Source organism: Penicillium cinerascens (genome assembly GCF_028974065.1).
Source record: "Penicillium cinerascens strain IBT 15544 chromosome Unknown contig_16_segment0_segment0, whole genome shotgun sequence".
NCBI lineage: Eukaryota > Fungi > Ascomycota > Eurotiomycetes > Eurotiales > Aspergillaceae > Penicillium > Penicillium cinerascens.
Genome location: NW_026695286.1, coordinates 2,267,791 through 2,290,947, shown reverse-complemented (window position 1 = coordinate 2,290,947; position 23,157 = coordinate 2,267,791). Strand labels below are relative to the sequence as shown.

The following is a 23,157-nucleotide window of genomic DNA, read 5'->3' as shown; positions in this document are numbered from 1 at the left end:
AGGAACAAGGGTTGAGTACCCCGCGGCGGTGACGAGCAGAAGCAAGGGCGAGACATATCGTGGAGCAGAAATCAAAAAAAGGGTATCGAGATCGATTACATGATGAATTTTTCGTCCCACCGGTATTTCAGCGGGTACGATTTGCCATGCAAGCAGGAGAGATCACCATCCCGTAGATTCAAAATCCGGGATACCAGGAAAGTGCCACCTGGGCGGGATGGGCGTGCGCAAGATAGAGAGTGCGGTAAGAGCGCTCAGCTGAGCAGAACGAGGATAACGGAGTCGCCGCGCAGGAACCTAAATACGATCAAAAAGTCAGTCTGATAGAATCACACAAAATCGAGAACCACCAGATGTGTGGTATCGATAGCAGATAGCAGATAGCAGCGGAAGCCCGAACGTACATCTTGCTCACGAAGCGATCCTTGTTCACACCCTTGCCCTTGCTACCCTTGGGCTTCTCAGTCCACATCTCCTTCACATTCTCGAGAACCATGTTGCAGTGTCGGTCAAAGGCCTTGACTCGAGCCAGAAGCTTGCGGTTGTTGCGGCAGGAGATCAGGACCTGGGTGTGGGTGCGGGTGGCGGTCTGAAGGAGGGACAGCGGGCCGGCGGTGAGCTCGTGCTCCTCGACTTGAGCGACCTCATATTCCCTGTGATGCGGGATGCGCGATTAGTTTTATGCTTCCTGTAGGGTTCTTGGTGGCATGCATAAGGAATGTTGTGGATTGTAAGTTGGAGATGCGGGTTTTTTTTGGTTGGTTTCAAAAGCCCCGCACTTCCAGGCAGAAACTTGACAGGCAGGGGATAATGATATTTATTCGAACGACCGGGGAATTCGGGTTGTTCGGGATGGGGGAATGGGGTTGACATACGTGAGCTCACTCTTCGGCTTGTTGAGCAGGTCTCTGTTGGACTTGGGTCAGCTGAGGGAACTTTATGGGAGCGGATGAGTCATTGACGCATTGACGACGTACTGAATCTTGGGGTCCGGAGCTGTCGACATGATGGGCGAGAGTTGAGGATATAAAAGGGCCGTGATGGCCCGCCGAGCTTCGACGTCGCGCGAAGTTCGATGGATCACGTGAGTTGAAAATTTGGTGCCTTAGAAATCGGGACAGGAAGTGGAGCCGTCACGCCTCACGTCGCGTACACGCTTGTTTGGTGATCGTCGATAGCTTCACGCTCGCGCATGCAAGGCTTCTTCTTAAACTCCCCAACCTCCTCCCCTCCTCCTACCCTCCTGCAGCTGCAGCTTTCGTCCCTATTTTGAATCATCTTACTCTTTTTAGTCAATTCTAGGGTATGAAGCCGTCTATCTTTTCTCCCTTGTGAAGAACCACGTCAATTGCCCGGCTAACATTCCAGTCCTGCAGACCCTGCTCCCCCACGCTGCTGCATAATCTACCCATTCTCCTGGCCGACCAGATATTTCACCGATATGCTTGGCTGGTAGATCGGCTTCGTTGCTACCTCACCCCTGCCGAATGCTACGTGAAGTGCATCCAAGTCGATTTGGTTCCTGGTCCTGCCGGATTCAAGATCCACTCTTCCTCCCTTCGGACCGCCATCCTTGCCTCCTTATACACTCGACCACTTCCACCGATTCCCTCTTCTTTTCATTTATTTATCGAATTTGGCGATTCGTCATTTCCCGTGCATGACGGTCAACCGAAGCGTGATTGGAGATGGAATCTCAGGACGGAATCACCGTCCGCCCTATGAGGCGTATGGATCTTTCTAGTGTCTGGTACTAGAATCAAGGCTAAACCGATTCATCGTACAGTGAAAGTGCTATACACATTCGACAACGAAAATAAGACAAATTGTCTCGCTCGCTGGCCTCATGTTCTCGATATCCAGACTGCCTATCTCGATGAGCAAACACCCGTCGGGGTGATCGAATTGAAGACATGTATCCAGGCAATCGTTTCCGCCAGGTTTGAACCCTTTCCCTGCTCTATCAACCATCCATTGAATGCTCATTCTTCTTTTTAGTCCTGAACTGGTGGCGCAGTTGGGGAGGGATTACACGGTATACGCTTACGACTACTCGGAATACGAAACCCCCCTAGTTGGACAGGGAATGTTATCATGGGTCCTCGCTTCTGCCTCGCCGACACCAGAGGCTCCAGCTCACCAGTCCAAGACAATGGTTACTGGTCGTGTGTGCAAAACCCCGCTCGGTCTTTTCTCGAGGGGTGCCCAGGAGATATTGGAGGTTAAACTGCGGCTAGTTCCTGTGCCAACCGTCATGCAAAGCGAATATCTTGACAGCATGCAAAAATACCGGGAGCTGAGCAATGTCATTCCTCACGACTTTGACGCTCAAACGTGGAGCAACTTTGTACGCCAAAATCCCGCTCTCCTGGAGGCCGCTCGACAGCAGGACCAAATTCCTTCGATGATGACCCAGTCCGGAATTGAGCGATTCCACCAGCTTTTGAGCGAAGGGGCCACTCCACGGGAATTTTCCAACTATCCTACTGAATCCATTCGTTCCTCTTCGCCTACACATTCATTCGGTCCTCCCAGTCGAATGTCAACCCCCGCTGGAACTCGTCCCTCAGGTCAACATCAGCAGCCCCAGTCCAAGCAAAACTTTTGCCATAGTGATATGATCCGCCCCTCATCTAGTGCGTCCATGCGAGACAGTGATTTCCCACATCAAGTTTTTAACACTCGGCCTCGACGGGATTCTGTGCAGTCTGGATATGGCAGTGGTGCCGAGGATCTCGTGGAACCCCAGCCTCGGAAGAGAGCCAAGCTTGTCCAAGCGGGCTGGCCAGGAAAGTCAGATATGAACATCGAGCGGCAACCCAGCTCGCTTCGAGTGGCAGCCAGCACTGCCGCCTCAGTTCGAATCCACCGCCCGACTCCCGTCAACCCTGCCATTGCTGCTGAGCATTCCAATGAGGAACCTATTCGCCCACCAACTCCCATCTCTAGGCCTGGAGATCTACCGCGTCGGGCACGAATCCCATCTAGCTTGCTACGAGAATCTTCGATCAACAGTGCCGCTTCATACACATCACCATACTATAACAGTGATGATATGCTCGCGACAGACCAGACTCCCAACTCTCCTGAGGACTCTCGCTACCAAGGTCTCTTCGAGCCTCCATTCACCATGCCATCATCCCCTCCTATTTTGGATGGTCACCGATTCGCACAAAGGTCTAGCCCGGTTCTGCCTCCTATCTCTTTGGACACCGACTCGGGTTTCATGAGTGGCGGTTTCGAGGACCTCATGGATGATGGTGCCCCTACCCCTGTGGAGGAGAGCCGCAGAAATGAGGCGCGCGAAGTCACTGCAGAGAAGCGTTCCCGCCCCGTTCGACCTGCTGTTCAAGCCGGCTCTCCTGCCAGTGCCATTGGGCTCATGTCAGAGAACGCTAATGAGCCAATTGTGATGAACGATGGCCCGGCAGACCATAACTCGAGAAAGCCACCAACTCGTCCGGCCACATCTGCTGGGTCGAGACCGTCTTCGCGTGCTGGCGTTCGGTTGGCCCCGAAGCCATTGGCACCGGCACCAATTTCACAGAGCGATATTGTGCAGTTGATGAGTTCGATCCCTGCCAGTGATCCCGCCGCTCCTACACAGCCCCCTCCTCTTCATCACTCACATACATGGACTGGGCCAATGAGTGATTTTACTTTCGTTGAAACCCCGAAGCCTTCAACTGAGATTGGTAAGCCTCGAAGTGGAACAGGTGCGAAAAGATCCAGACAAGTGCAGGATCGCTTGGAGCAAGCCATCAAGGCTGGCGAAGTCCCTCCTTACTGTGAGAATTGCGGCTCCGTTGAAACCCCGACATGGCGTCGAGCCTGGTCGATGGAAGTTTGCGGCGGTGAGCAACTTGCAAATGACATGATGACGGGTTTCAATATGTTATTCTGGGAACCTCAGGAACGGAATTTCCAGGGTGAAGTCGTCCGATTCAAGATTGTCAAGAAGAGTCTGGCCGATGAAGACAAAGGTTGGACACAGGACCTGCTTTGTAACCCCTGCGGGCTATGGCTTCACAAGTTCAAGCAGATGCGCCCCGAAAATAAGTGGAATAAGGCGCCTGCGGACAAGACTGGCAACAACAAGAAGAAGCGCTCTTCAAGAAACCGCAAGCAGAGTGGTGGCCCACTTTCCAAGCCTACTACCCGGGCTCGCAGTAATGGCCCGCCTACTTCCACTGCGGCATCCTCTCCGGCTCCTACTGAGGCCTCCTCTGTACAACCGGACGAAGGGACTACTCCCCGAGCGGAAAACGAGCGGGACTATGCAGGAGAACATCCCAACAAGAAGCGTCGGGCAAACAGCGCAGAGCCCCCGCGGTCTTCAGAAACTGCGAAGCAGCGTTGGCAGGAGCAGGATGCTATGGAAGCTCTTCGCCAAGCCATCCAGTCGAGTCCAGCCAGGAATATGCAAAATCGAGCCATCCCTACACCCGAGGACAAAACCCACCTTACTCCTAAGCCTGTACGACGGGCTCTTTTCCCTGCTTCACAAAACGATGGTCCGTTGAAAGAGCTGGATGCCTCGTTCGTGAACAGCTGCTCTCCTCGGCGCAGCCCCCGCATTGCTTCGCGTGGAGATAAGCCACCCCGGGAAGAGAAGGAAAAGGAGAACCAGGATCCCACTCCTCGTAATGACATCGATGGCCTCTTCGAGAGTCCCTCTATGGACTTTGATATGCCTGTCAGCCCGACCCCTCGCCGCCGGAACCACCGCACCAATGCTGTGCACGAGCGTCGCCACTCACTGCCTTGCAACTCGCCTACCGCTAACCGACGCAAGGAGGTCGGTTCAACCATGAATCCGAGCCCGACCCGGCTCACTGCGGAGCGCCTGCAGCGTATCCAGGAGGGTCAGGAGCGGAGCACTCCACAGCAACATCGTTCACCTAACAAGCATGGCATGCCTACGCTTGCGGATCAGGGTCTGCACTCGGAAGCCTTCGAATCCCTCGATGGCATGATCCTCGACATCTTCGACGATGCTCCTGGCCAGTCCGACTTCGACTTGCAGAACGCCAAGCTGGATGAGAACTGGGCTGACTGGCTTCCATCGGACTACGTCTCTCCTTCCGGGTCGGAAGATGACCCTGGCCCTTCGGAAGACCTGATCAACGCAATCCTATCCGATCATACCGTCATGAAAGACAACCTCCATAATTCCCAATTCCACCTCTTCAACTTCGGTGGTTCGGAAATGCCCGACTCGGGCTTCTTCAGCTCCGATGCTCTCCACACTGACCACGTGGGTCAGGCTTCAAAGGTCCAGCCTGCCAACCAGCAGGCAAACGGGCAACAGTCTGCCTCTCCTACCGCGTGAGGGTATGTCTGATACCAATTTTCATTTCTCTGTCTTTTTTTCCTGTTTCATTTTGAGCGACGGCGTCTCGGCTGGGTGGCTTGATTGATTTATTGCATCCCGACCTCATTCTGGAGGCGGCTTTATGCTCCTATCTGATGATATCTTTGCTCGGGTTTCTATGATGAACAGAATTGTTGTAACAGACTTCTCCACATTCGTTATACCATCTATGTGCATGCCTTCGTTGCTCCGCTCATATGGTTGTTGCTGTCACCGAGCCCACTTATGATAAAATGACAGACGAAACAAAAATTCAAAAAATTCTTAATTCAAAAACATCATTCCAAAGTAAATAAAGAGGTGCAGACCGTGCACAACGCGTGCGACCACTCAGGTTTACATTATTCTTCGCGTTCTGAATATATGTGAGGAAAACATTAGAATGGGGTATACTTTGCTGGAACAGATAGGGTTGGACGAACGATTGGTGTTTACTGGGGATAAATGGCCCGTCGTCCCGAGCTAGTGAGGACAGGATTCACAAATAGCCGTGTAACTGAGGCTGCCTAGCTGGTTTTCACAATTGGGTCATGAATAAAAACCATGGAATGCTCACGCATGGAGTGGTATAACTCTAACACCGACGAGCTTTGATCATAACATCGTGTGAAGTATGCAAATCTGGTACAAAAAAAGACACTCTGATACCTCCAGCGCATCCTGTTAACCAGAAATGTCCCTCGTACTCCCCTTGCGACTCTTTCGTGAACGTCGAGGTCAAAACCAGGGCCTAGTTGCCGCGCTTGTAGTGAACCACGTGAAACAAAAATTAGAAACCCTTCCCGAGTGTCTCAGAAGGTCCACCATGAGGCGGTACAGGAATAGCAGAGTTCCATCAGAGAAGTATGCGCATGTAAATTCGTCCCCGTTCCCGTGGGTATCAATTACCCGGCACAATTACTCGGCATCGTAGAAAATACTCTTGAAACGGTGCGTAGCCTCGACGACCTGCTCGTAGATCTTGTAGTCTAGATTTGACAAGATACGTGTTAGCAATATTGTACACCAGAAAATCATCAAGAACAATAAAACTCACCACAATCGGCGGGGTTGCCCCAGTCCGTTGTTCCAAGTACCCGAATACCAAGACCCTAGCACCATTATCAGCTAATTGTTCGAGCAATAAAGACCAATCCACACCCCGCGTTCCGGGCTAGCATCTTCATGGTCTGTCATAACAAAAAGAAAATAAGGAATACTCGAATACATACCTGTCCACCCTCAAGATCAGCAACCTTCCCCACAACTTCAACAAGCTTCCCCATTTGCAGATGCGAGTCCGGCTTGAGAATCAGTGTCACATCGCCATTAGTACCACATGCGATTGTCGCTGTGTCACCACGGAGCGCGGTCACGGTGCCCAAAATGCGGACCGTGTGTGTTGAGCGCGGGCCGGAGCTCGAGGGGTGGAAGGCGTTCAGGTGGGCGGGGAGGATGCGGGGGGTCTGGAGAGACATTTCGGTTGATTTTTGTTCTTTGATCGAGTTCAGGCCCGTGGGAAAGGTTTGTTCAAAGGGCTGCTTGAAGTGTCTGAGTGGGCTGTGTTGACTTGGAGATGCTTGAAGGCTTCTTGGGTCGACGCGGTGCGCGGGACGCGTGGTCACGTGATTCTCTCAAAAAGAGCTTAAATGATCGAGGTGGCAGCGTATTCTGCTGGATCTGATTAGGCAGTTGTTGAACTGTAAGATGACTCGCATTTGATTGAGAATTAAATCGATTCATTACTAACGGTCTCACCTACGCCTAGCCCAAAAACGAAAGGTGCTACTTCTTATACAACGCGCTCCAGTATATTATCACGTGACACTATCAATTTCAACCCGGAGCTCTGCTTGCTACGTCAACGCCTCAAGCTCCAAGCCAGTGACCCCCAGAAACCAGATTGATGGGCACGGCGCATTATACTTGAGCGATCACTCTAATAAGCCCGACGACACACCTCCAACCAATTCCAACAAGAATCAGTGAATACTACGAAAATGCCTCCTCCACTCCCCTCCCACCACCGGGGAATGACCGCGAACCCGCTCAAGCCCGTGGGTCGCTACCGACCTGGAAAGCCAGTCGCAGAAGAGCCTTCATCATCAGAAGAGGAAGAGGAAGAGGACATCGAAGCACAAAAAGAACAAGAACGGCGCCGACAAGCTGAGGCGCAGCGCCGAAGACAGGCGCCCAAGGCGAGCTCATTCCCCGCGGCTGCAGCTCGCAAAATTCAGGAAGAGTCGGATGAGGACGAGGAAGGATTTGAAACCGAAGACGACGAAGATGAACCAGCGCCAGCACTTAAAGCGACATCTGCGCAGCCTCGGCCGGATGAATTAGAACCTACCGCACAAAAGTCTGCTCCGGTAGCAGCGCCGGAAGAAAGCGAAGAAGAAAGCGAGGAAGAGAGTTCAGAAGAGGAGAGCAGCTCTGAGGACGAGGCGCCTCGGAGGATGTTGATACGGCCTACCTTTATTAAGAAAGATAAGAGAGGCAATGGTGCGCAAGGCGAAGGCCAGACCAAAGACGCAGCTGGTATTACCGACTCGGCAGCGGAGGACGAAGCGCGCCGCGCGCAAAGACAAGAGAAAGCAGACCAGCTAGTACGGGACCAGCTCGAGAAAGAGGCAATTGCACGCTCAGCCGGGAACCGAGCCTGGGACGACGACGAACTGGTGGAAGCAAATGAGGAAGCCGAAATCGACGACCGCGATGGCATAGACCCGGACGCCGAGTACGCAGCCTGGAAGCTGCGCGAGCTAAAGCGGGTTAAGCGCGAGCGCGAAGCCATCGAAGAAGCCGAGAAGGAGCGCGAAGAGATCGAGCGCCGCCGCAACTTGACTGCGGAGGAGCGAGACCGCGAAGATCGCGAGTTCATTGCGAAACAGAAGGAGGAACGCGAGGCCACGCGCGGTCAGACCGGGTTCATGCAGCGCTACTTCCACAAGGGAGCTTTCTTCCGCGACGACTTGGAGCGCGAGGGACTGGATCAGCGCAATTTGATGGGCCGGCAGTTTGTGGATGAGAGTTCGCGCGAGACGCTGCCTCAGTACATGCAGGTCCGTGATATGACCAAGCTCGGCAAGAAGGGTCGCACTCGCTATCGGGATCTTAAGACGGAGGATACGGGTCGCTTCGGTGAAGGATATGAGAATCGGCGGCGTGATAATGCTCTGCCGGTGGGCATTACAGATGAGCGGTTCATGCCTGACAGGAGGGATGATAAGCCTCAGGGTCCTACGGGAGCCAATGCCAGTGCTGTTCAACCAAGACGGAGATCGAGGTCTCGCTCTCCACGACGAGATTGGCACGACGAGCGGAGTCGATCAAGAGAGCGTCGGAAACGCAGCCCTTCACCCTACGAAGACCGGGACAAGCGCCGACGGGTGGACAGTTCATGAACAGCCTTATGACCGAAGCACTGCTTTCATTTTACTTCTTCTTGGCGTTGGCGCGGAGTTGGAAAAATTTGCATGGGTGTATTCAATTCTATGTGATACACTGGCATTTCGAGCAACCGATACTCCCTCATCTAGACCTGTATGGAATATAGCATCCCCCTCACCTGGAGGGCGTGTAATTGTTGACGTGAAAGTGATATCTGCGTATCCCAAAGGGGAATTTGTACATAGAAATTCATAGGACTGGGACATAGGACTAGGATTGGATTTGATATCCTGGGCTCGAATTGCCCTCATGCATGACTTCGTAAAACAACCCAGCCGGGATGGAATATGTCGGCGCACAAGCCGCAAGCTCCCAGGAGCCCTTGAGTAACGGGCACGCTTCTCAGCGCGAGCCGTGAGATTTGCTTGACTAGCAAGTCTAGACTCAACCGCGGGGTGAATGATCGCAATTGGATCTTACTTTATTTGACGCCGTTCCGCTCGAGCACCTTCTCACGTTCCATCACGCTATCTCCAAACCGAACAAGGAATACAGTGCGGCTGGGCCACATCTCCGTGGGCTGGTTATGAGCCGAGACCTTGGCCTCGAAGCCGCACCCGTCGCACACGCCCTCGATAATACCCGCCACGAAGGCGGCGCAGTTGAGCATGTTCATCTCGCGCGGCACGCTGATATATGTGTTGACGAGGGGGTCATTGTCGGTGATCATGTATTCATTGGGGGTATCCGGCGACACGGAGTGCTCAAGGGCATCGGCGGAGCGCTGGAAGAGGAGGCGCCAGAGCGGGCCATGGATAAGGTGGAGGAGGGTGATGATGCGCAGGGGCCGGTTTGGCGGGGATGACGAGGTCGAAGAGCTGGAAAGGGCTGAGGAGGAGGTGGACGTGGAGCGGTAGAAGAGGAGGTCGAGGAGGCGTAGGCCTAGGGGATACCCTTGTTCGTTTAATCTGGATTGTGGTCTGTTAGTATGCTTGGACTTGGATTGGCAGTTGAGGATGTCGTACCGTTTTTCCAGGTCTTGTATCCCTGTTACGCGCCGCTGGGCATATGTGACCATCTCTCCAAATAGGTAGGCGAAGCTCGCTCGGCTGGACTCTGCATTGCGGCTCCGGTTCAGATGTCGGTCGTAGATGGTCTTGCGATTGGAGGGCACTCGGAGACCCTGTGTTGGCTGAGGCGTCGGCAGCTGTTGCGGGGCCTGTTGTCTATCAGTGGTGCTCGATTGAAGCGTGCCTGCGTTGCTGGTAGACATCATTGAGGAGTGCCTGGGCGGCGCGGCCATGATGTTTGGGTGGAGGGGGGTGGTGGATGTTTGCCGGGATTGAACCAGGAGAGGGAAGGAGAGTCGAGGGGTCCGGGCAAAGCGATAGTCGACTTCAGAAAATCATGGTCCTGTAGTTGGCGAACTTTCTAAGCTGTGGTGGTGATGAGGAGTTGGAGATGTTCAAAGGTGAGCTGTGGATGCGATCTACGGTGGAGCACATCGCCCGCAAGTGCAGTCTAAGAGAAATGGAAATTTCTACTCGGATGTTTTACAGATTATAATAGAGGGTGAAGATATTGCAGATATACTCATCTTCATTATATGATCTAAATAGATGTATACTGCTGCCCACCCCGACGCACCAGTCTCCTCGAGAGACACCGTAGGCCCGACAGGCAAGTTTCCCACGGGCCGACGACAAATCCGCAGAGGTAAGTGAGGCGAGGAGAGCACACCATACGATGTGGACAGAGGCAGTCGAGAGCGTCGAGAGTATCGAAGACAATGAAAGAGTCCCAAGTCCTGTTCTGAAACCATGCGACGTTAGCAAGGTTCTTCACCAATTGGCAATCAAAGTCATAAAAAAATAAGACCAGCGAAATAATCAGACATCCAAGGAAGATATTGCGCACAGTGCCATCTTGATTGGGTTCAAGCGATGACTAGCGTGGAAACTGCGAATGTAGGAAAAATTTTCATCATAAAAGGGCCACGGCCTTTCGCTGGTGCAGGAAGAAAAAAAAAAAGTCTGGGACTTACCAAGTTAGTGAAAATAAGAAAACGAAGTAGAGATGAAGATTGTGCACTTCATCCCACTGGGTTGCGAGAGAGCAGCATCAAACTTCTCGAAGCCCGGGTGGGTGAAGAGAATGAGAAGTGGAAGAGAAAAAAATTTCGGGGCGGGCGGGTTTTTATAGGCGGCCAGAGCTGCCCGGGAAACAGACCCAGACCCATACGAAGCTTCTAGCGATTATCCACTTGGAAAATTTGAGTAGACTAGCATGAGCTCTGGACTGGATTGTAAACAATTGGAATTTATTCAGAAGCATTGAGCTAGTGTAGCCAACGTAGAGATGGCCTAGAACTATCAGCTTAGCCTCTGCTACGGCACGATTCTGTCGTCAATCAAACTCAATCTCGAGACTTGATTGCTGTGAAAGACTGAGACGTTCAAATAATAATAGTAGCTTGCTATTTGCGTATGAGCCTTGTATGTACTCTCGACCTCGGCCATCCAGTGGCCGTTGCATCCAACCGAAAAGAATCAGAAAAATTTTCATACGTTAAACTGTGTCGCAGTGCGCTCCAATAAGTCTGTCCATCTACTTGAACGCTTTTTGCTTTGTGCGCGAATTCCAGTTCAAGGTCTTGGAGATGCTGTGCACCCAGTCCTCGCTGCGTCGCCCCTGAGGCAGAACATTGGCGAAGGGGTATCGCGACGCCGACACGGTCACGTAATCACCGGGGTGCAGTTCAACTCTGCAATCGAAGTTAGTTCTTGTCGAAATGATCGATATCTGCGTTTCAGGGGAATAATTACCTCTCGCGGCCATCAAAACTAGCCCATGAACTCGTTCGCGCATCGTAGGGTACTCCCATACGTAGCACGATGGTGTCGGGAAGAATAATCGGGCGGAATGACAGAGTGTGCGCGCAAATAGCGGTTACAAGGATAACAGGGTTCTCGGGGTGCGACAGGGATCCGCCAGCGGCGAGGTTGTACGCCGTCGAGCCCGTCGGGGTCGCAATGCAGATGCCGTCGGCAAGCAGGGTGGTGAAATGCTCATCGTCGCCAAACAGCTCGATTTGAGACATGGCTGGCGGGGAAGTTAGATATGTATATGCAGGAAATCAATGGCAGGCACGTACTGGGGTTTGGTCCACGGTCGAGAACTACATCATTCAGGATCTCGTACACTCGATCCGGGGTATGCGTCAATGTGTCTTCCCCTTCTTCTCCAATCAGTTCTTCCACCAGGTCCCGTCTGGTAAGTGACCGTGCATGCGGGTCTTTCAACCGCGCTTTGCTTCTCATGATGGTGCATTCAAATCGTAATCGTAAGCTGACGGTAACGCCCTCTCGGAATGCATTTTCCAGGATCTTTTGATGGTCTGAGAAATCGAAGTTTGTCAGGAATCCTAAGGAGCCTAGAGCAAAGGAAAGGACGGGCGGCACGATACGCTGGAATAGCCAGCTGGTGTAGAGAACTGTTCCGTCGCCGCCGAGAGTGACGACAAAATCGAACAGGTGCGGCTGCTCTTGCGCAAGTTTCGCATCCCAGAACTTCAGTCGGCCCTGGGCAGATGGCTCCTCCTGCAGCAGCTGCAATGCTCCAAAGTCCGGATGTGTTTCCATGCGCCGCTCCACGTAGACAACGTATGGCGTATCACGATCCTTAGAAATCAGCCATCTCGTGACCTTGCGTGTCAAGCTCACGAGAGATTCGTCGTATGCCTTGCTCACGACAAAGACATTCTTAACAGTGAGCTTGAGCTTGACACTGCCCAGTTTCTTGGACAACTTGCGCACGTTCCAAGCCATGTCCGACAGCTGCCGCTTGGTCAAGTGTCGCGACTGGATGATTGATGGCACGGGTTTCAAGATCTTGTTGTCGCCGTCGACCACCGACACCACATTGTCCTCGTCCAGGGTCTTTGCGTCGACGGTAGGTACATCTTCCTCGCTGAGGGGGCGGATCACGTCATTCGGGTCGTTAAGCTTGGTCAAGGGTGTTACCCATTCACCAGCAATCAGAGAATGGACGTAACAGGCCGTGGTCTTGTCATGAGGTTCCAAATGAGGTCGGACTCGGGGTTTCTCCATTGTAACGAGCGAGGACTTGCGGCGATGGTTCGCGTCCGGATAGAACACGACCTGGATGGTAGCTATCTTTAGTTGGGGCTCATAAACCACCAGATGTATTGGAAGGTCCTACCTCTAGCTGGTTTTGCGTCTCGTTATCGCTGGCACCTCCGTGGCTCTATTAAATATGATCAGTCTCGGCACGATAACCCCGCGTTGTCGATACACATACGTCGTCCACGGCAACCGAGGATGTCTTCCGGTGGCCTTCGTCCATCGCGCACAGAATCTGGACTTCTTTGTTCCTCAATCAAACGGTCATGACCGGTGTTGTGTTGTAATTCCGACCTGGCCGTAGTGTGGTGGATTGCAAATGGCGTGCTGGTGGGAGAAGTGGGTATGACGTCGGTCCGCTCATTGCTGGCGCTCTCGATTCCTTATCTTTCATTCTCCGTACTGTAAATATGTACTTTCTTCGAATTGCATACCCGACTGATCCTCTGTTTCAGGGATCCCAAGAGATCTTTGTCTTGGCTGGCTCCACCTTTTAACTTTGGGTGTAATTGGAATTTTAGTGTTCAACGAAGATCCCCCGCAAGGGAGAGGATCCCTGGACTTGTGTCTGTATTTTGCTAAAAACTACATCGAATTCTTCATCTCTCTCAGAGCAGCCATCACATCTACCGGTTCGGTCTTGCCGGTGAACTTCTGGATCTCGGGGTCCTGTATTTATTGGATCAGCATTTGGGGATAGGGAAACATGACCGGCTGATACCTACATGAACGCGCATGAAGACATTGTGGAGCTAGAGTTTTGTTTTAGTCTCTGCCCGCCTGATAATCATCATGTTGGACATACCTTCTCATCACCGATGGTGAATTTGCCTTGCGTCTGCTTATTGGCCTCGGCGAAAGCCTGAAGCTTCTTGATCGGCTCCGTCTGGGATACATGAATGCAGAACTTGACATTTGCCTTGGTGTATTCGTGGCCGGGCTTTAAGAGTGTTAGTTAAATCCTGGCAGATAAAGTAAGACGCAACGTACGTAAACCTTGGTGTCATCTGGCAAGGATGCCAGCGTCTCATTCAACGCCTTGTGCATCTCTGCGGCATCGCCCTCGAAGAAACGGCCACAGCCTACTGGGTTGATTAGATCAGTTCGCAAACTGTCGGGGCAAGAAGGACTGCAAGTTTAGCTCTCAAACATACCGCCAATGAACAGGGTATCACCAGTGAAGACCATGCGCTGATCTCCATCTTGCATAAAGTAGCAGATGCTGTCTTGAGTGTGGCATGGGGTATGCAAAGCCTTGACGGAAATACGGTCTCCGATCATGAATTCCTCACCGTGTGCCGGGGTCTTGGTAACGCACTGGCTTTCCTTGCCTCCGATGACCGGAAGCTTACCGAATTGCTTCAACTACGAGGAGTCAGTACGGGGTGCATTCTTCCACGCTACGAGAAGACGCTTACCATTTCCTCGTTGCCTCCGGCATGATCCCAGTGGCTGGCCCGGAATATCAGCGCCGTACATTCTCGCCCTAACTGGGCACATCCGAGCACTTACTGGTGAGTGTTGACAATTGCTGTCAGGTCAATCTTTCCAGCATTAATCTGAGACTTCAACTCGGGAGCGACTCTGGTCACGCTTAGCACCTGATAACGAATGATCCAACGCAAAGCACTTACTCCGGGGGGTTGGCAGGGTCAATAATCACCGACTTCTTAGTCGGCTCATCCGTAACGAGGTAGGCATAGTTATTGCCCTTCCCCGTCCCTAGCCACCAAACAAGGTAAGCCGGTCACATCCTCTATTGTTATCTGCATATGCAGCCCCGGCAGGTCCACTTACACATGGGAATTGATTGAACATGCATGGCTCGGATGTTTTGGGCGCGAAGCTGACGAGAACCAAGGGACCGAATTGTTCTGGTAAAAATCATCACAGGACAGAGTGAAGACCCAATGCGGGGAGACAGCTGTGTATAACTAACTAACCAGCAGCGGCAGCTCGCGCCGGATTACATATCAAACGTCATGCGGAACATTGGTTTTCCCGGTCCCCTTAGTAATGTCGTGTCTCATTGGATGCACTCTAAATAGCTTACAGATTGTTTCATTGAAATGCAATTTTTCTTTAATGTGCTGCCGGCAGCACGGTGTCTACAATGGTATATTACAGATGTTTAGATAGAAGCAATGCCCAAGGGGCGACTGTCCCAGGTCTCAACGGGCCCCCATCCACGTTCCCGTAGTTTCCGATCGGCATCAGACAGGTTGGCAGTGCCATTCTGAGATGTTCCCTTCTTCGACCGTTTCTGAGCAACAGGCTGTGCTCTAGGGGGCGTGTTCTTCGATGGCTCCTCTTCCCGTAATCTAGCACCTAGCATCTTGGCCCAGTGGTTGGGGTTTTCACTGCAGGCAGTGAGGATGTAGTTGCGAGGACAGAATGGCCGCAGCATCTCCCACTCTGGTGATGTCAATAGATGGAGAAGCCAGAGAAATAGTGCTTCAGCCTGTGCGCTCTCTGGGAAATCGCTGGCGACATTGAAGACCAAGTTGTGTACCAGCTCCTCGGCCAGGTAGACCACGACGGAAAGATGGCTCTCTGCAACCTTCTGCAAGACGACATCCCAGGTATCGAATGTCTCATCCAGAGACTCCCCAAGTCTGCGAAGGAATATTAGTATTTTGGATTTGCGAGTTTGTTCGAATTGAACTTACTTTCGCGCAGGATCAATCAACGCAGACCCCTCTAGTAGAACAGCAGGCAAGGACCGAACGCCTTGACTCGACGCATCACAGAGGGAAATAAGCTGAGCCGCAACAGAGACCTCATGATCTCTCTTCCGCTTCTTCGAAGGTGGCACGGAGCCATACCCGGTTGAGAATTGTTGCAAAACGTCGCGGAAGGCTTTCTTCACCGACTCGCTGTCATCATGCTCAATAGCAGGGACATCACCCAGGTCATCAACTCCGACCCAGTAGTTATCCCAGAGCCATTCCAGGGACCGCTGCGAGGCCTTGCGCAACACAACCAGCGAGGGTGGCTCGCGGTGAGTGGCCTCGTGGCGCAATTCGACAAAGGACGCAGGTAACCCCAGGTCGACTGCACGCTGGAACATGGTCTTGCGCTGGCCATGGATTTTCGAGTCGACAAGACCCGTTACAAAGCTGTGGTACTCGGTCAGTTGAAAGTCAGATAGCTTGCGAGATATCCGGGGCGATGTGTCCTTCGCCCCAGAAACAATAAAATCCAGAAGCAATGCAGAAGACTGGAGAAAGAGAATCATACCGGCAAAAAGCAGCCGAGTAAGTGGCCCGGATAGAAAAGATGGAGTTTCTCTGCGCATCGTCGTGCAGAATCGCGTTCGTCAACAACGCAGTCGCCTCGACATGGTGCGGGAGATTTCCGCGCAACTTCCACGCTTCTACCTGTTCTATTTATTAGAATCATTGAAGCCAATACTGAAAGGTTATAATACCGTAGCGCAGGCATGGGAGCGCATGTCCGGGCCATCATACGAAGGCAGCGGATAAAACTCGCTCCGCACATCGAGCAACTGCGACTTGCTCTTCCAAGGCGTGAAAATGAGCTTGGACATTTCCACGAGAGTCTAGGAATATAATGCTGGTTATTTGGGCCGCAAGCGCCGCGTTAAATCAGTATCTGACCGGAGGAAGATTTTCGGGTGATTGTTGATCCATTGGGCTGGTTTTTCCGTGAAAGTAATCCCGCAGCCAATCAGGTCGGAGCTTTGTTTACCACGGTAAATTTAGAAATAGAAGTCTACAAATCTGGAAGCGAGATTCAAATCTAGCTGATCTGATTGTTGATTGTGTGTATCTAATGCTATGCTAATAATTTCAGGCTGCTTTGAGTCATGCCTCAGAAGCGATCTGATCCCAGGGTATCCGTTCGTGTTTCCAACTCCAATTCAAAAATCAAAACTCCATGCTATGCAGCTGTAAATTCGGGAGGAAAAAAAGAAAAGAAATCAAGTGAGTGGATTAGATCCAACCATATCCGTAGTTCATGCATGGCTGGTTGAGGCTGGCGAAGGGCTGCGCTGCAGTCATCGCTTGCTGGTCGAGGTCGTCGTGGTCAAAAAAGAAAGACCTGTGAAGAAGGTTCATAGCGTGCTTGGATGGCTGCTTGGGAGCGGAGAAATTGGAGGCATGCGAAACGGGCGCCATTTCTTGGGGGGCGCTCAATTGAAATTGTTCGTTGACATCGGCTCCATCGGCGGAACCATTGTCCTTTTCATCGTCGGATGGCGAAAATGTCTCCTCGAGCTTGAGGCCCTTTCCAAGGGATCCTTGCCGGGCTTGAATCCGCGAGCCATCAGGTTGGCTGTACAGTCCCATTCCGACAAGCTCCTCTTCAGCCTTATCTTTCTTCTGCTCTTGGGGGGCCCGGATAGTCAAATTGCTGGATGGGGAGAAAGTCGGGAGTTGAAGGGCCGCTCAGCTCGCCCGGTGAAGGCACACTGGCGTAGCTAGGACAAGTTGTCTCCGCAGGAGGAATGTTTGCCATGGATAGCATATCCAGCGACCAGCCATCAGATGTAGTCTGGGTCATGTTGGACATATCCATGTTGGTTGCGGCGACATCCCATGCCATGGGCTCGACCTGCGAGCCGGGCATTGATAGTGCTGCTGTCTGCTGCGAGAGAGGCATGGGATTGTGCATCTCGGGATACAAGGAAAGATAGCCAGGCGAACAAGTCGGGCCAGCTGAGACGGGATAAGACATCATGTTGTCGTTGGTGTAAACCGGATAGCCATCCATTGATTGATCGGGGAAGGCGCCCATGGGAGCATAGTTCTCCGAGGCATAGTTAGGGCCACATGTCGGATTTGAAAGACCTCGAGCCCTGACCGAGGATGGATGCCAGCTGATCGGTCGTGAGTTCCGGGCGGCGGAGGCGAGCATAGCAGCCTCCCAAGAAGACCAGTACTGATTCGATGAGCCATTCATGGCACTTTGGGCGACGGTTGTCCTTCTCCTGGCCATCGACGACGAGGGGCTGTTTCCGGCACTACGGGGCTTCATGACACGAGTGTGTCGGGGCCGAGGGAAAGCACGGGCCCAATCTTGCATATTCATGTTGGTGGGTTGGCTATAAACATCTTCCGGTAACCATTGAGCGCCAGCTGAAGAGGCGGGTTGTTGATAGCAGTAATCGGCCATCAAAATGGAGTAGAGCACCTTACGAATAAGGTCAAGTTGAGTGGACTTTGCTAGGTCAGCGAGATGCAGATGATGTCAAGGGGAGGAAGACCGACAGAAAAGTGGGGGAAGGAGTGACGGAGTAGATATAGTTTCGAAGAGAAAGGCCGATGTTCCCGCAAAGGAACAGCAGCAGGGTGACGAGATGTTTGATATCCAGGGTCACCGGGCAGGGCGCCAACGTTATAAGGGAATCCAGGGAGCCTGGCGATCTACCACCCGCCCCAGCTCCACGATCCCACCGCGCATGCTAAGGATGACACGACGTTGACACTAGTAAAGAGAACCAAATAAAAGAATGGTGAATCACCGGTCGGTCCCACCGTTTCGGCCAGGACCCAGAAGGGTACAGGGGAATCTTCCGGAGTACAGGCCACGATGATCAGACCTATACGTCGTAGCGCGTCGGATGGAGACATGGAACATGCTTTTGGAGGCGAACATGGGGAAAGACGGTGCTCCACCGTTGGGTCCGACCGAATGGACGTGGATCCTCACACGGGCCCGGTCTGGGGCTACACTTCCGTTTTTTCCCTTTTCTTTTTTTCTTTTTTCTTTTTTTAATTTCCATGCGTACAAGTACGGAGTACATGACATGGTTTCGGATACAAGTGGCCTGGTCATTGGCCCAGCTAGGGTTGTTCCTTGTGCGCCCCCTTCTATAACCGACTGACTAACGGGCCCCAAGAGTCCCAAGAGTCAGGAACCTTGGCCCTTTAATCGTCCGCGGAATGCGATTCAATTTTGATCACCGGCCCTCACTTCCTGCTTGGGTGATATGCCCGCCCTGGCTGGTTTTTTTGATTCTTCGGTTTCATGGCGACGATCAGCCGTGCAATAAGAATGCAGGCATTTTTGTATTTTTATCGATTTCTTTGTTCGGAGGCCCTTGTTTTAGTTTGACGGGACCCGGTTTACGGTTACGCAAGGGAATGTGATGGGGCTCGAGATCGACTTTCCACACTTTTCCTCCCACGTCGTCTCTCGGTTCTCTTCTCGGATTAGGCACCTGGCAACAAAGTAACGGGTGGAGCTCCAAGACTGCCATTGTCGCGGCCTTCCCAAGCGGTCTAGACAATTTTGATTAGAGACCGTGCATACCCGGTGACGTTTCTATTCTCCGTTGCATGCGCCCTCCTCCATCCGGAGTACATGATGCAGAAGATGCATCATCGCCACCGATCTTTATTATTTGTCGCTAGTTTTTCTTCCGATGAGCCCCCCTCCCATCTCGGCTCTTGATTGGGCCAATCAAGAGCCCCCGGATGAACCGACTGGAACTATGTTCCGTAGGCAGCCTGCATTGCGCACTTTGCATGGCGCATTTCTGATCTGATCGAGATCAACACAGCAGCCACTCCGGTCATTCTCTAGTATCACCTGAGCTACGTGGGCTGCGTTACCCGAGGAGGCGGTGGATCTGTTTCATCGTCAAAGACCGGTAGGCCGTGTACCGTCACCGAGGGTTCGTGTTTAAAATGACCTGGGCGGGAAGCTCGGCAAGCCAACGTGGAGCTTCATATTAATCTGCTTACCGTCCTCTGTATCTGGATAATCTTTGTCTCTGACTTTAGAGTTCACCCGGCAAACACGGATTTAAATGTGACCAGTCCCCTGCGCCGTCACCCGACAGCGTAGAAATTACGGAGTACGGAGCATCTACCTGGACGTCTCCTATTCGGGAACCAAGGAGATGAAAGTCACCAATTCCCAGTGGGTTGGCCACTAACGTGGAGCTAAAGACGGGAGTTCAATAGATATGGCCCGCGTGGTCTGTGGGCAGATGGAAAAAATAAAATACCAATAAAAGTGGCGCCCGATCAGGAAACGGGCGGTAGAGCCACCATTCACAACGTGGCCGGGCGGATCTGATCGTGCTTAGCGCTCTGCCAAAAACCCAGCCCTGTCTCGACCGGGGGGTGTCCTTGGGGTCGGGCCCGCCGGAAGAACAGGCTTGACTCTGTTTTTTTTTCATAATGCACAAGTCATAGCCAATAGTAAATATCAGACACCTACGCCGGGATACTTTGTCTCCTCGCAGAGCACATCGTACGGAATTGGGATGCCTGGAACAGCTCAGGGGACCCGGACCAATGTCTACATCATTACACCGATCCAAGACCTTCCGGTCTGTTACTCGGAACCCATTTGCAGGGCCCCACTTCCTGCACAGCAGGGGCCACTTTGCAAAGTGAAAAATTGGAAACCATATTAATCACCCATTTCCAGAAGCTCAGGGGGCCACGGAGCACATAGTACTTCCAGTTTCCCCTGCCATCAATGTGGATCTTGACGGTGACACAGTGAAAATTTGCCGATCTCTGGAGTATGTGAGCTCACCGGCTCCGATGTCACCATGTGTACTCCATAGGGTTGTCGGCTGTTCTCTCCCCGGACGAATCTTTCTTAGCCTCACCGTTGCATGGTAGTACAAACGGTGAGCTAAGAAGCCAGAGCTAAGAGCGCCCAACTACCACGGTGTTAGAACTAAGATCCTCGACTACAGTGTACGAGAAAGGAAACCAGTGACGGTCGCTCTCCGAGACCCGTTCCCAGATGGACGGATCAGCCCCCTTTTGTTGCGAGCCTCTTTTTGCGGTGCGCCCACCCCACCGGACGCGAAGTTCCTGAACCCCATTTCCCAAAAGGGCGCCGGGCGGAGCTGATCCAGCCTTCCCTGGACTTCCAGACGTTTCACTCGGCCTTCCTGATTGCCCGGATCCCTTCTTGGCTCCCAGCCCCATTGAATGCAGCGGGAGCAACTGCGGGCCCATCCAATTTGGCTTGCCTTAGCGGCATGTCATCACTTCTTACGGTGTAGTTACGGAGTAGCATCGGTCTCGGATCCTGGACTTGGCCCCCCTCATGATAGTCCATGATAATCTATAGCCGTGCGCGCCATGATATAAAGGTGGAGGTTACAAGATGGTGGGAGGGGCATACTATTCTTTGCCTCGGTCGGATTCCCCCTAGTCGCTTGGAATGGCCCCCCCCCTTCTTCCCGTTAGGTCTTGACTCGGACGATCTGAGGTAATCCCAACAAGGATTCAGTTATCCTCCGAGTGTCTTTGCGCCCCCCCCCTTAACGGTGTACCGTAGGAGGGTGCCGCCCCCCCCCCCCCTTGGTGGAAACTTGTCTCTGAACACAAAGTACAAAGTAAATGCCGGAGAAAAGTAGACTGAAACCATCGAGCCTGCCGTTCCCCGGCTGCACCGGGGCAATGATTTTCTGGATTTTTCACAATCGAACCATTCATTCCCAGTGCAGACCCTCTATAACGGTGTGACACGGCGTACTCTAATAGACACGTACACTACAAGAGGCTTGCAGGTGCCAATGAGGGTGAGGCAGCCTCAGCGTCGTCATAGCTCTATAGAGTTCCAAAACTCTCGATTTCGCCCGTGCTCTGCGTCGGGCACAGTCCGGGCTTCCTGCAAGCGGCCGTCTTCAGGAGTCGAGTACTGAGTTACCAAAGTCCTGTTGGGTCCTGACCAGAGGTGCGACGCCACTTAAGGCCCAGGTGCAAGTGGGTCGAGGGAGGCGAGCAATTTTGGGGAAAGAGTCATACACACGACGCCTGGTGGCGGAGCAACCATGTAGCCTCTAGGCAGAGGCAAGTAAGAGCACGTCAGAAGAGAGGGGAAGCGGTCAGGAGGAGAACGAGGAGAACGAGGGGCTTGGGAACAAGGAACAGGGGACCACCGCCAATTAGAAAGCATGGAGTACCCCCCCCCCGGTAGCTGCATGTTGAGGCGCGGGCCTCTCACAGTTGCTCAATCTAGCTGCAACAGCGCTTCGGACCCCCATGTTTCTCCCGTTGCTTAACCGCTATTTTGGAGTTCTGGCCCATACACCGTCACCTGCTGAACATTCCCGGTTCCCTCCTGCAGGGGCCGATCCTGTAGGGCATCGGAGCACACTGTGACACTCAGACATACCTTCCCACAGCCTCCACCCAGCTACTTCCCCAAAAGGACGATCAGTGCAGCTTGGAGCAAGGGTATCTGCGGTAATGCAGTGAGATGGCACACCTTCCCGCAAGGCATCTGATAATCGGCAATTGTCATGCGTGTGATGGAGAATTCGGAATTTTGACTTTGATGTATACTACGACTCCGGTAACGCATCCGGCCTGCTTACAGGGTTACTTGCGCTTGAGTCAGCTGCGGGTGATGTTTCCAACACTCGACGCTCATAGGCAGGATCCAAGTGAATACCCAGTCAACACTATCGAAAACGTGAATGCCTGTTCAAGGTTCGGCGGTCTTTGGATATATCCTTTACCCCCTGCACCTACACCGGTACGACGCCCCGACTAGTCAGCGCGGATGTCCCACATCAACCACGTACGCCCTGTGGCAACCAAGGTTGGAAGTAGTGTATATGCCTCAAACGAGAATCTATGTATACATTGGTTCCGCTGGAACCAATGAAGATCACCTCGGGGCACGCTCGCGCCAGTCAATCACAGCCGAATACGCAAACGATCATCAACTCTGCAGCGAATTCCAGGTGGAAACACGCTCCCGAGACTCCCACCCACGACTCCACCCTGCCCATCACTTGCCTCCTTTGCCCGCCAGATGGGTATAAACCCCCTACCGCTGAACTCCGTCCTTTCCGTCCCCGCTCCCAGCATCAGAGATCAAGCCCCCTCGTGCCACTCTTGCCGACTATACTTTGGGCCGCGATGACGATGCGCCCGGTCGAATTTTTTTCACCTGTAGAATGAACTTTGTAGATCTTTGGTGGAGTGTCTTTGAAAGTCTCTTTTTTGCGGTGCTTACTCCGTGCACGCACCGCTTTTTTGGCCTCACGGGGGCGTAGTGCGTCCGTAGTGTCCAGTAGTCTACTCCGTACTGCGAGATCGGCCGCATCGGTTGGTTAGTTGATTTTCCCTGCAGCTCTATCGGCCGATCGTTGGGTCATGTGCTTCTCCAAGGTTGTGGCTTCTGAACTTTCTCTCCGTGGGTAGCCCGTTCGAGTTCCGTTTAGTAGAGTTTTTACTTGCCTTGGGGCTAGGCCGTTTAGTCCACAGGTAGCGTGGAAGAGATTTCGGTGGGGTTTCGTGTCATGTTTCCCGAAATGTGTCA

The 23,157-nt window shown here is 52.7% G+C and overlaps 9 protein-coding genes across 9 annotated transcripts; 2 read left to right on the top strand and 7 right to left on the bottom strand.

Moving 5' to 3' along the window:
- Positions 1–186: 186 nt before the first annotated feature.
- On the bottom strand, positions 187–1,029 carry N7498_000845 (mRNA splicing protein SMD2). Its single transcript, XM_058447908.1, has 4 exons — positions 978–1,029; positions 876–908; positions 405–653; positions 187–297 (listed from the first exon to the last, which is right to left on the bottom strand). Exons 1-4 carry the CDS (start codon positions 1,004–1,006, stop codon positions 255–257), a joined length of 354 nt encoding a protein of 117 aa, XP_058313319.1. The 5' UTR covers positions 1,007–1,029; the 3' UTR covers positions 187–254.
- A 567-nt stretch (positions 1,030–1,596) lies between these two features.
- On the top strand, positions 1,597–5,332 carry N7498_000844 (putative GATA transcription factor (Ams2); the record flags this gene model as incomplete). The annotated part of the gene is made up of 3 exons (XM_058447907.1): positions 1,597–1,728; positions 1,787–1,940; positions 1,999–5,332. The coding sequence occupies exons 1-3, from the start codon at positions 1,689–1,691 to the stop codon at positions 5,330–5,332; spliced, it is 3,528 nt and encodes a 1,175-aa protein (XP_058313318.1). The 5' UTR covers positions 1,597–1,688.
- An 892-nt stretch (positions 5,333–6,224) lies between these two features.
- On the bottom strand, positions 6,225–6,831 carry N7498_000843 (putative ssDNA binding protein Ssb3; the record flags this gene model as incomplete). Its single annotated transcript, XM_058447906.1, has 3 exons — positions 6,225–6,342; positions 6,411–6,465; positions 6,586–6,831. 3 exons carry the CDS (start codon positions 6,829–6,831, stop codon positions 6,272–6,274), a joined length of 372 nt encoding a protein of 123 aa, XP_058313317.1. The 3' UTR covers positions 6,225–6,271.
- Positions 6,832–7,353: 522 nt separating this feature from the next.
- N7498_000842 (microfibrillar-associated 1 family protein) lies at positions 7,354–8,757 on the top strand (the record flags this gene model as incomplete). The annotated part of the gene is made up of 1 exon (XM_058447905.1): positions 7,354–8,757. The coding sequence occupies one exon, from the start codon at positions 7,354–7,356 to the stop codon at positions 8,755–8,757; it is 1,404 nt and encodes a 467-aa protein (XP_058313316.1).
- Positions 8,758–9,166: 409 nt separating this feature from the next.
- N7498_000841 (trafficking protein particle complex subunit 5) lies at positions 9,167–10,046 on the bottom strand (the record flags this gene model as incomplete). Its single annotated transcript, XM_058447904.1, has 2 exons — positions 9,167–9,711; positions 9,769–10,046. The coding sequence occupies 2 exons, from the start codon at positions 10,044–10,046 to the stop codon at positions 9,225–9,227; spliced, it is 765 nt and encodes a 254-aa protein (XP_058313315.1). The 3' UTR covers positions 9,167–9,224.
- Positions 10,047–11,350: 1,304 nt separating this feature from the next.
- On the bottom strand, positions 11,351–13,108 carry N7498_000840 (putative NAD+ kinase; the record flags this gene model as incomplete). The annotated part of the gene is made up of 5 exons (XM_058447903.1): positions 11,351–11,507; positions 11,569–11,845; positions 11,898–12,903; positions 12,965–13,009; positions 13,064–13,108. The coding sequence occupies 5 exons, from the start codon at positions 13,106–13,108 to the stop codon at positions 11,351–11,353; spliced, it is 1,530 nt and encodes a 509-aa protein (XP_058313314.1).
- A 362-nt stretch (positions 13,109–13,470) lies between these two features.
- On the bottom strand, positions 13,471–14,707 carry N7498_000839 (hydroxyacylglutathione hydrolase; the record flags this gene model as incomplete). The annotated part of the gene is made up of 9 exons (XM_058447902.1): positions 13,471–13,554; positions 13,611–13,637; positions 13,691–13,825; positions 13,876–13,967; positions 14,040–14,250; positions 14,304–14,337; positions 14,398–14,469; positions 14,520–14,607; positions 14,683–14,707. The coding sequence occupies 9 exons, from the start codon at positions 14,705–14,707 to the stop codon at positions 13,471–13,473; spliced, it is 768 nt and encodes a 255-aa protein (XP_058313313.1).
- Positions 14,708–15,016: 309 nt separating this feature from the next.
- On the bottom strand, positions 15,017–16,435 carry N7498_000838 (rRNA-processing protein LAS1; the record flags this gene model as incomplete). Its single annotated transcript, XM_058447901.1, has 4 exons — positions 15,017–15,500; positions 15,555–16,004; positions 16,126–16,265; positions 16,316–16,435. 4 exons carry the CDS (start codon positions 16,433–16,435, stop codon positions 15,017–15,019), a joined length of 1,194 nt encoding a protein of 397 aa, XP_058313312.1.
- Positions 16,436–16,841: 406 nt separating this feature from the next.
- Positions 16,842–17,940, bottom strand: N7498_000837 (uncharacterized protein; the record flags this gene model as incomplete). The annotated part of the gene is made up of 2 exons (XM_058447900.1): positions 16,842–17,236; positions 17,322–17,940. The coding sequence occupies 2 exons, from the start codon at positions 17,938–17,940 to the stop codon at positions 16,842–16,844; spliced, it is 1,014 nt and encodes a 337-aa protein (XP_058313311.1).
- Positions 17,941–23,157: the final 5,217 nt, after the last annotated feature.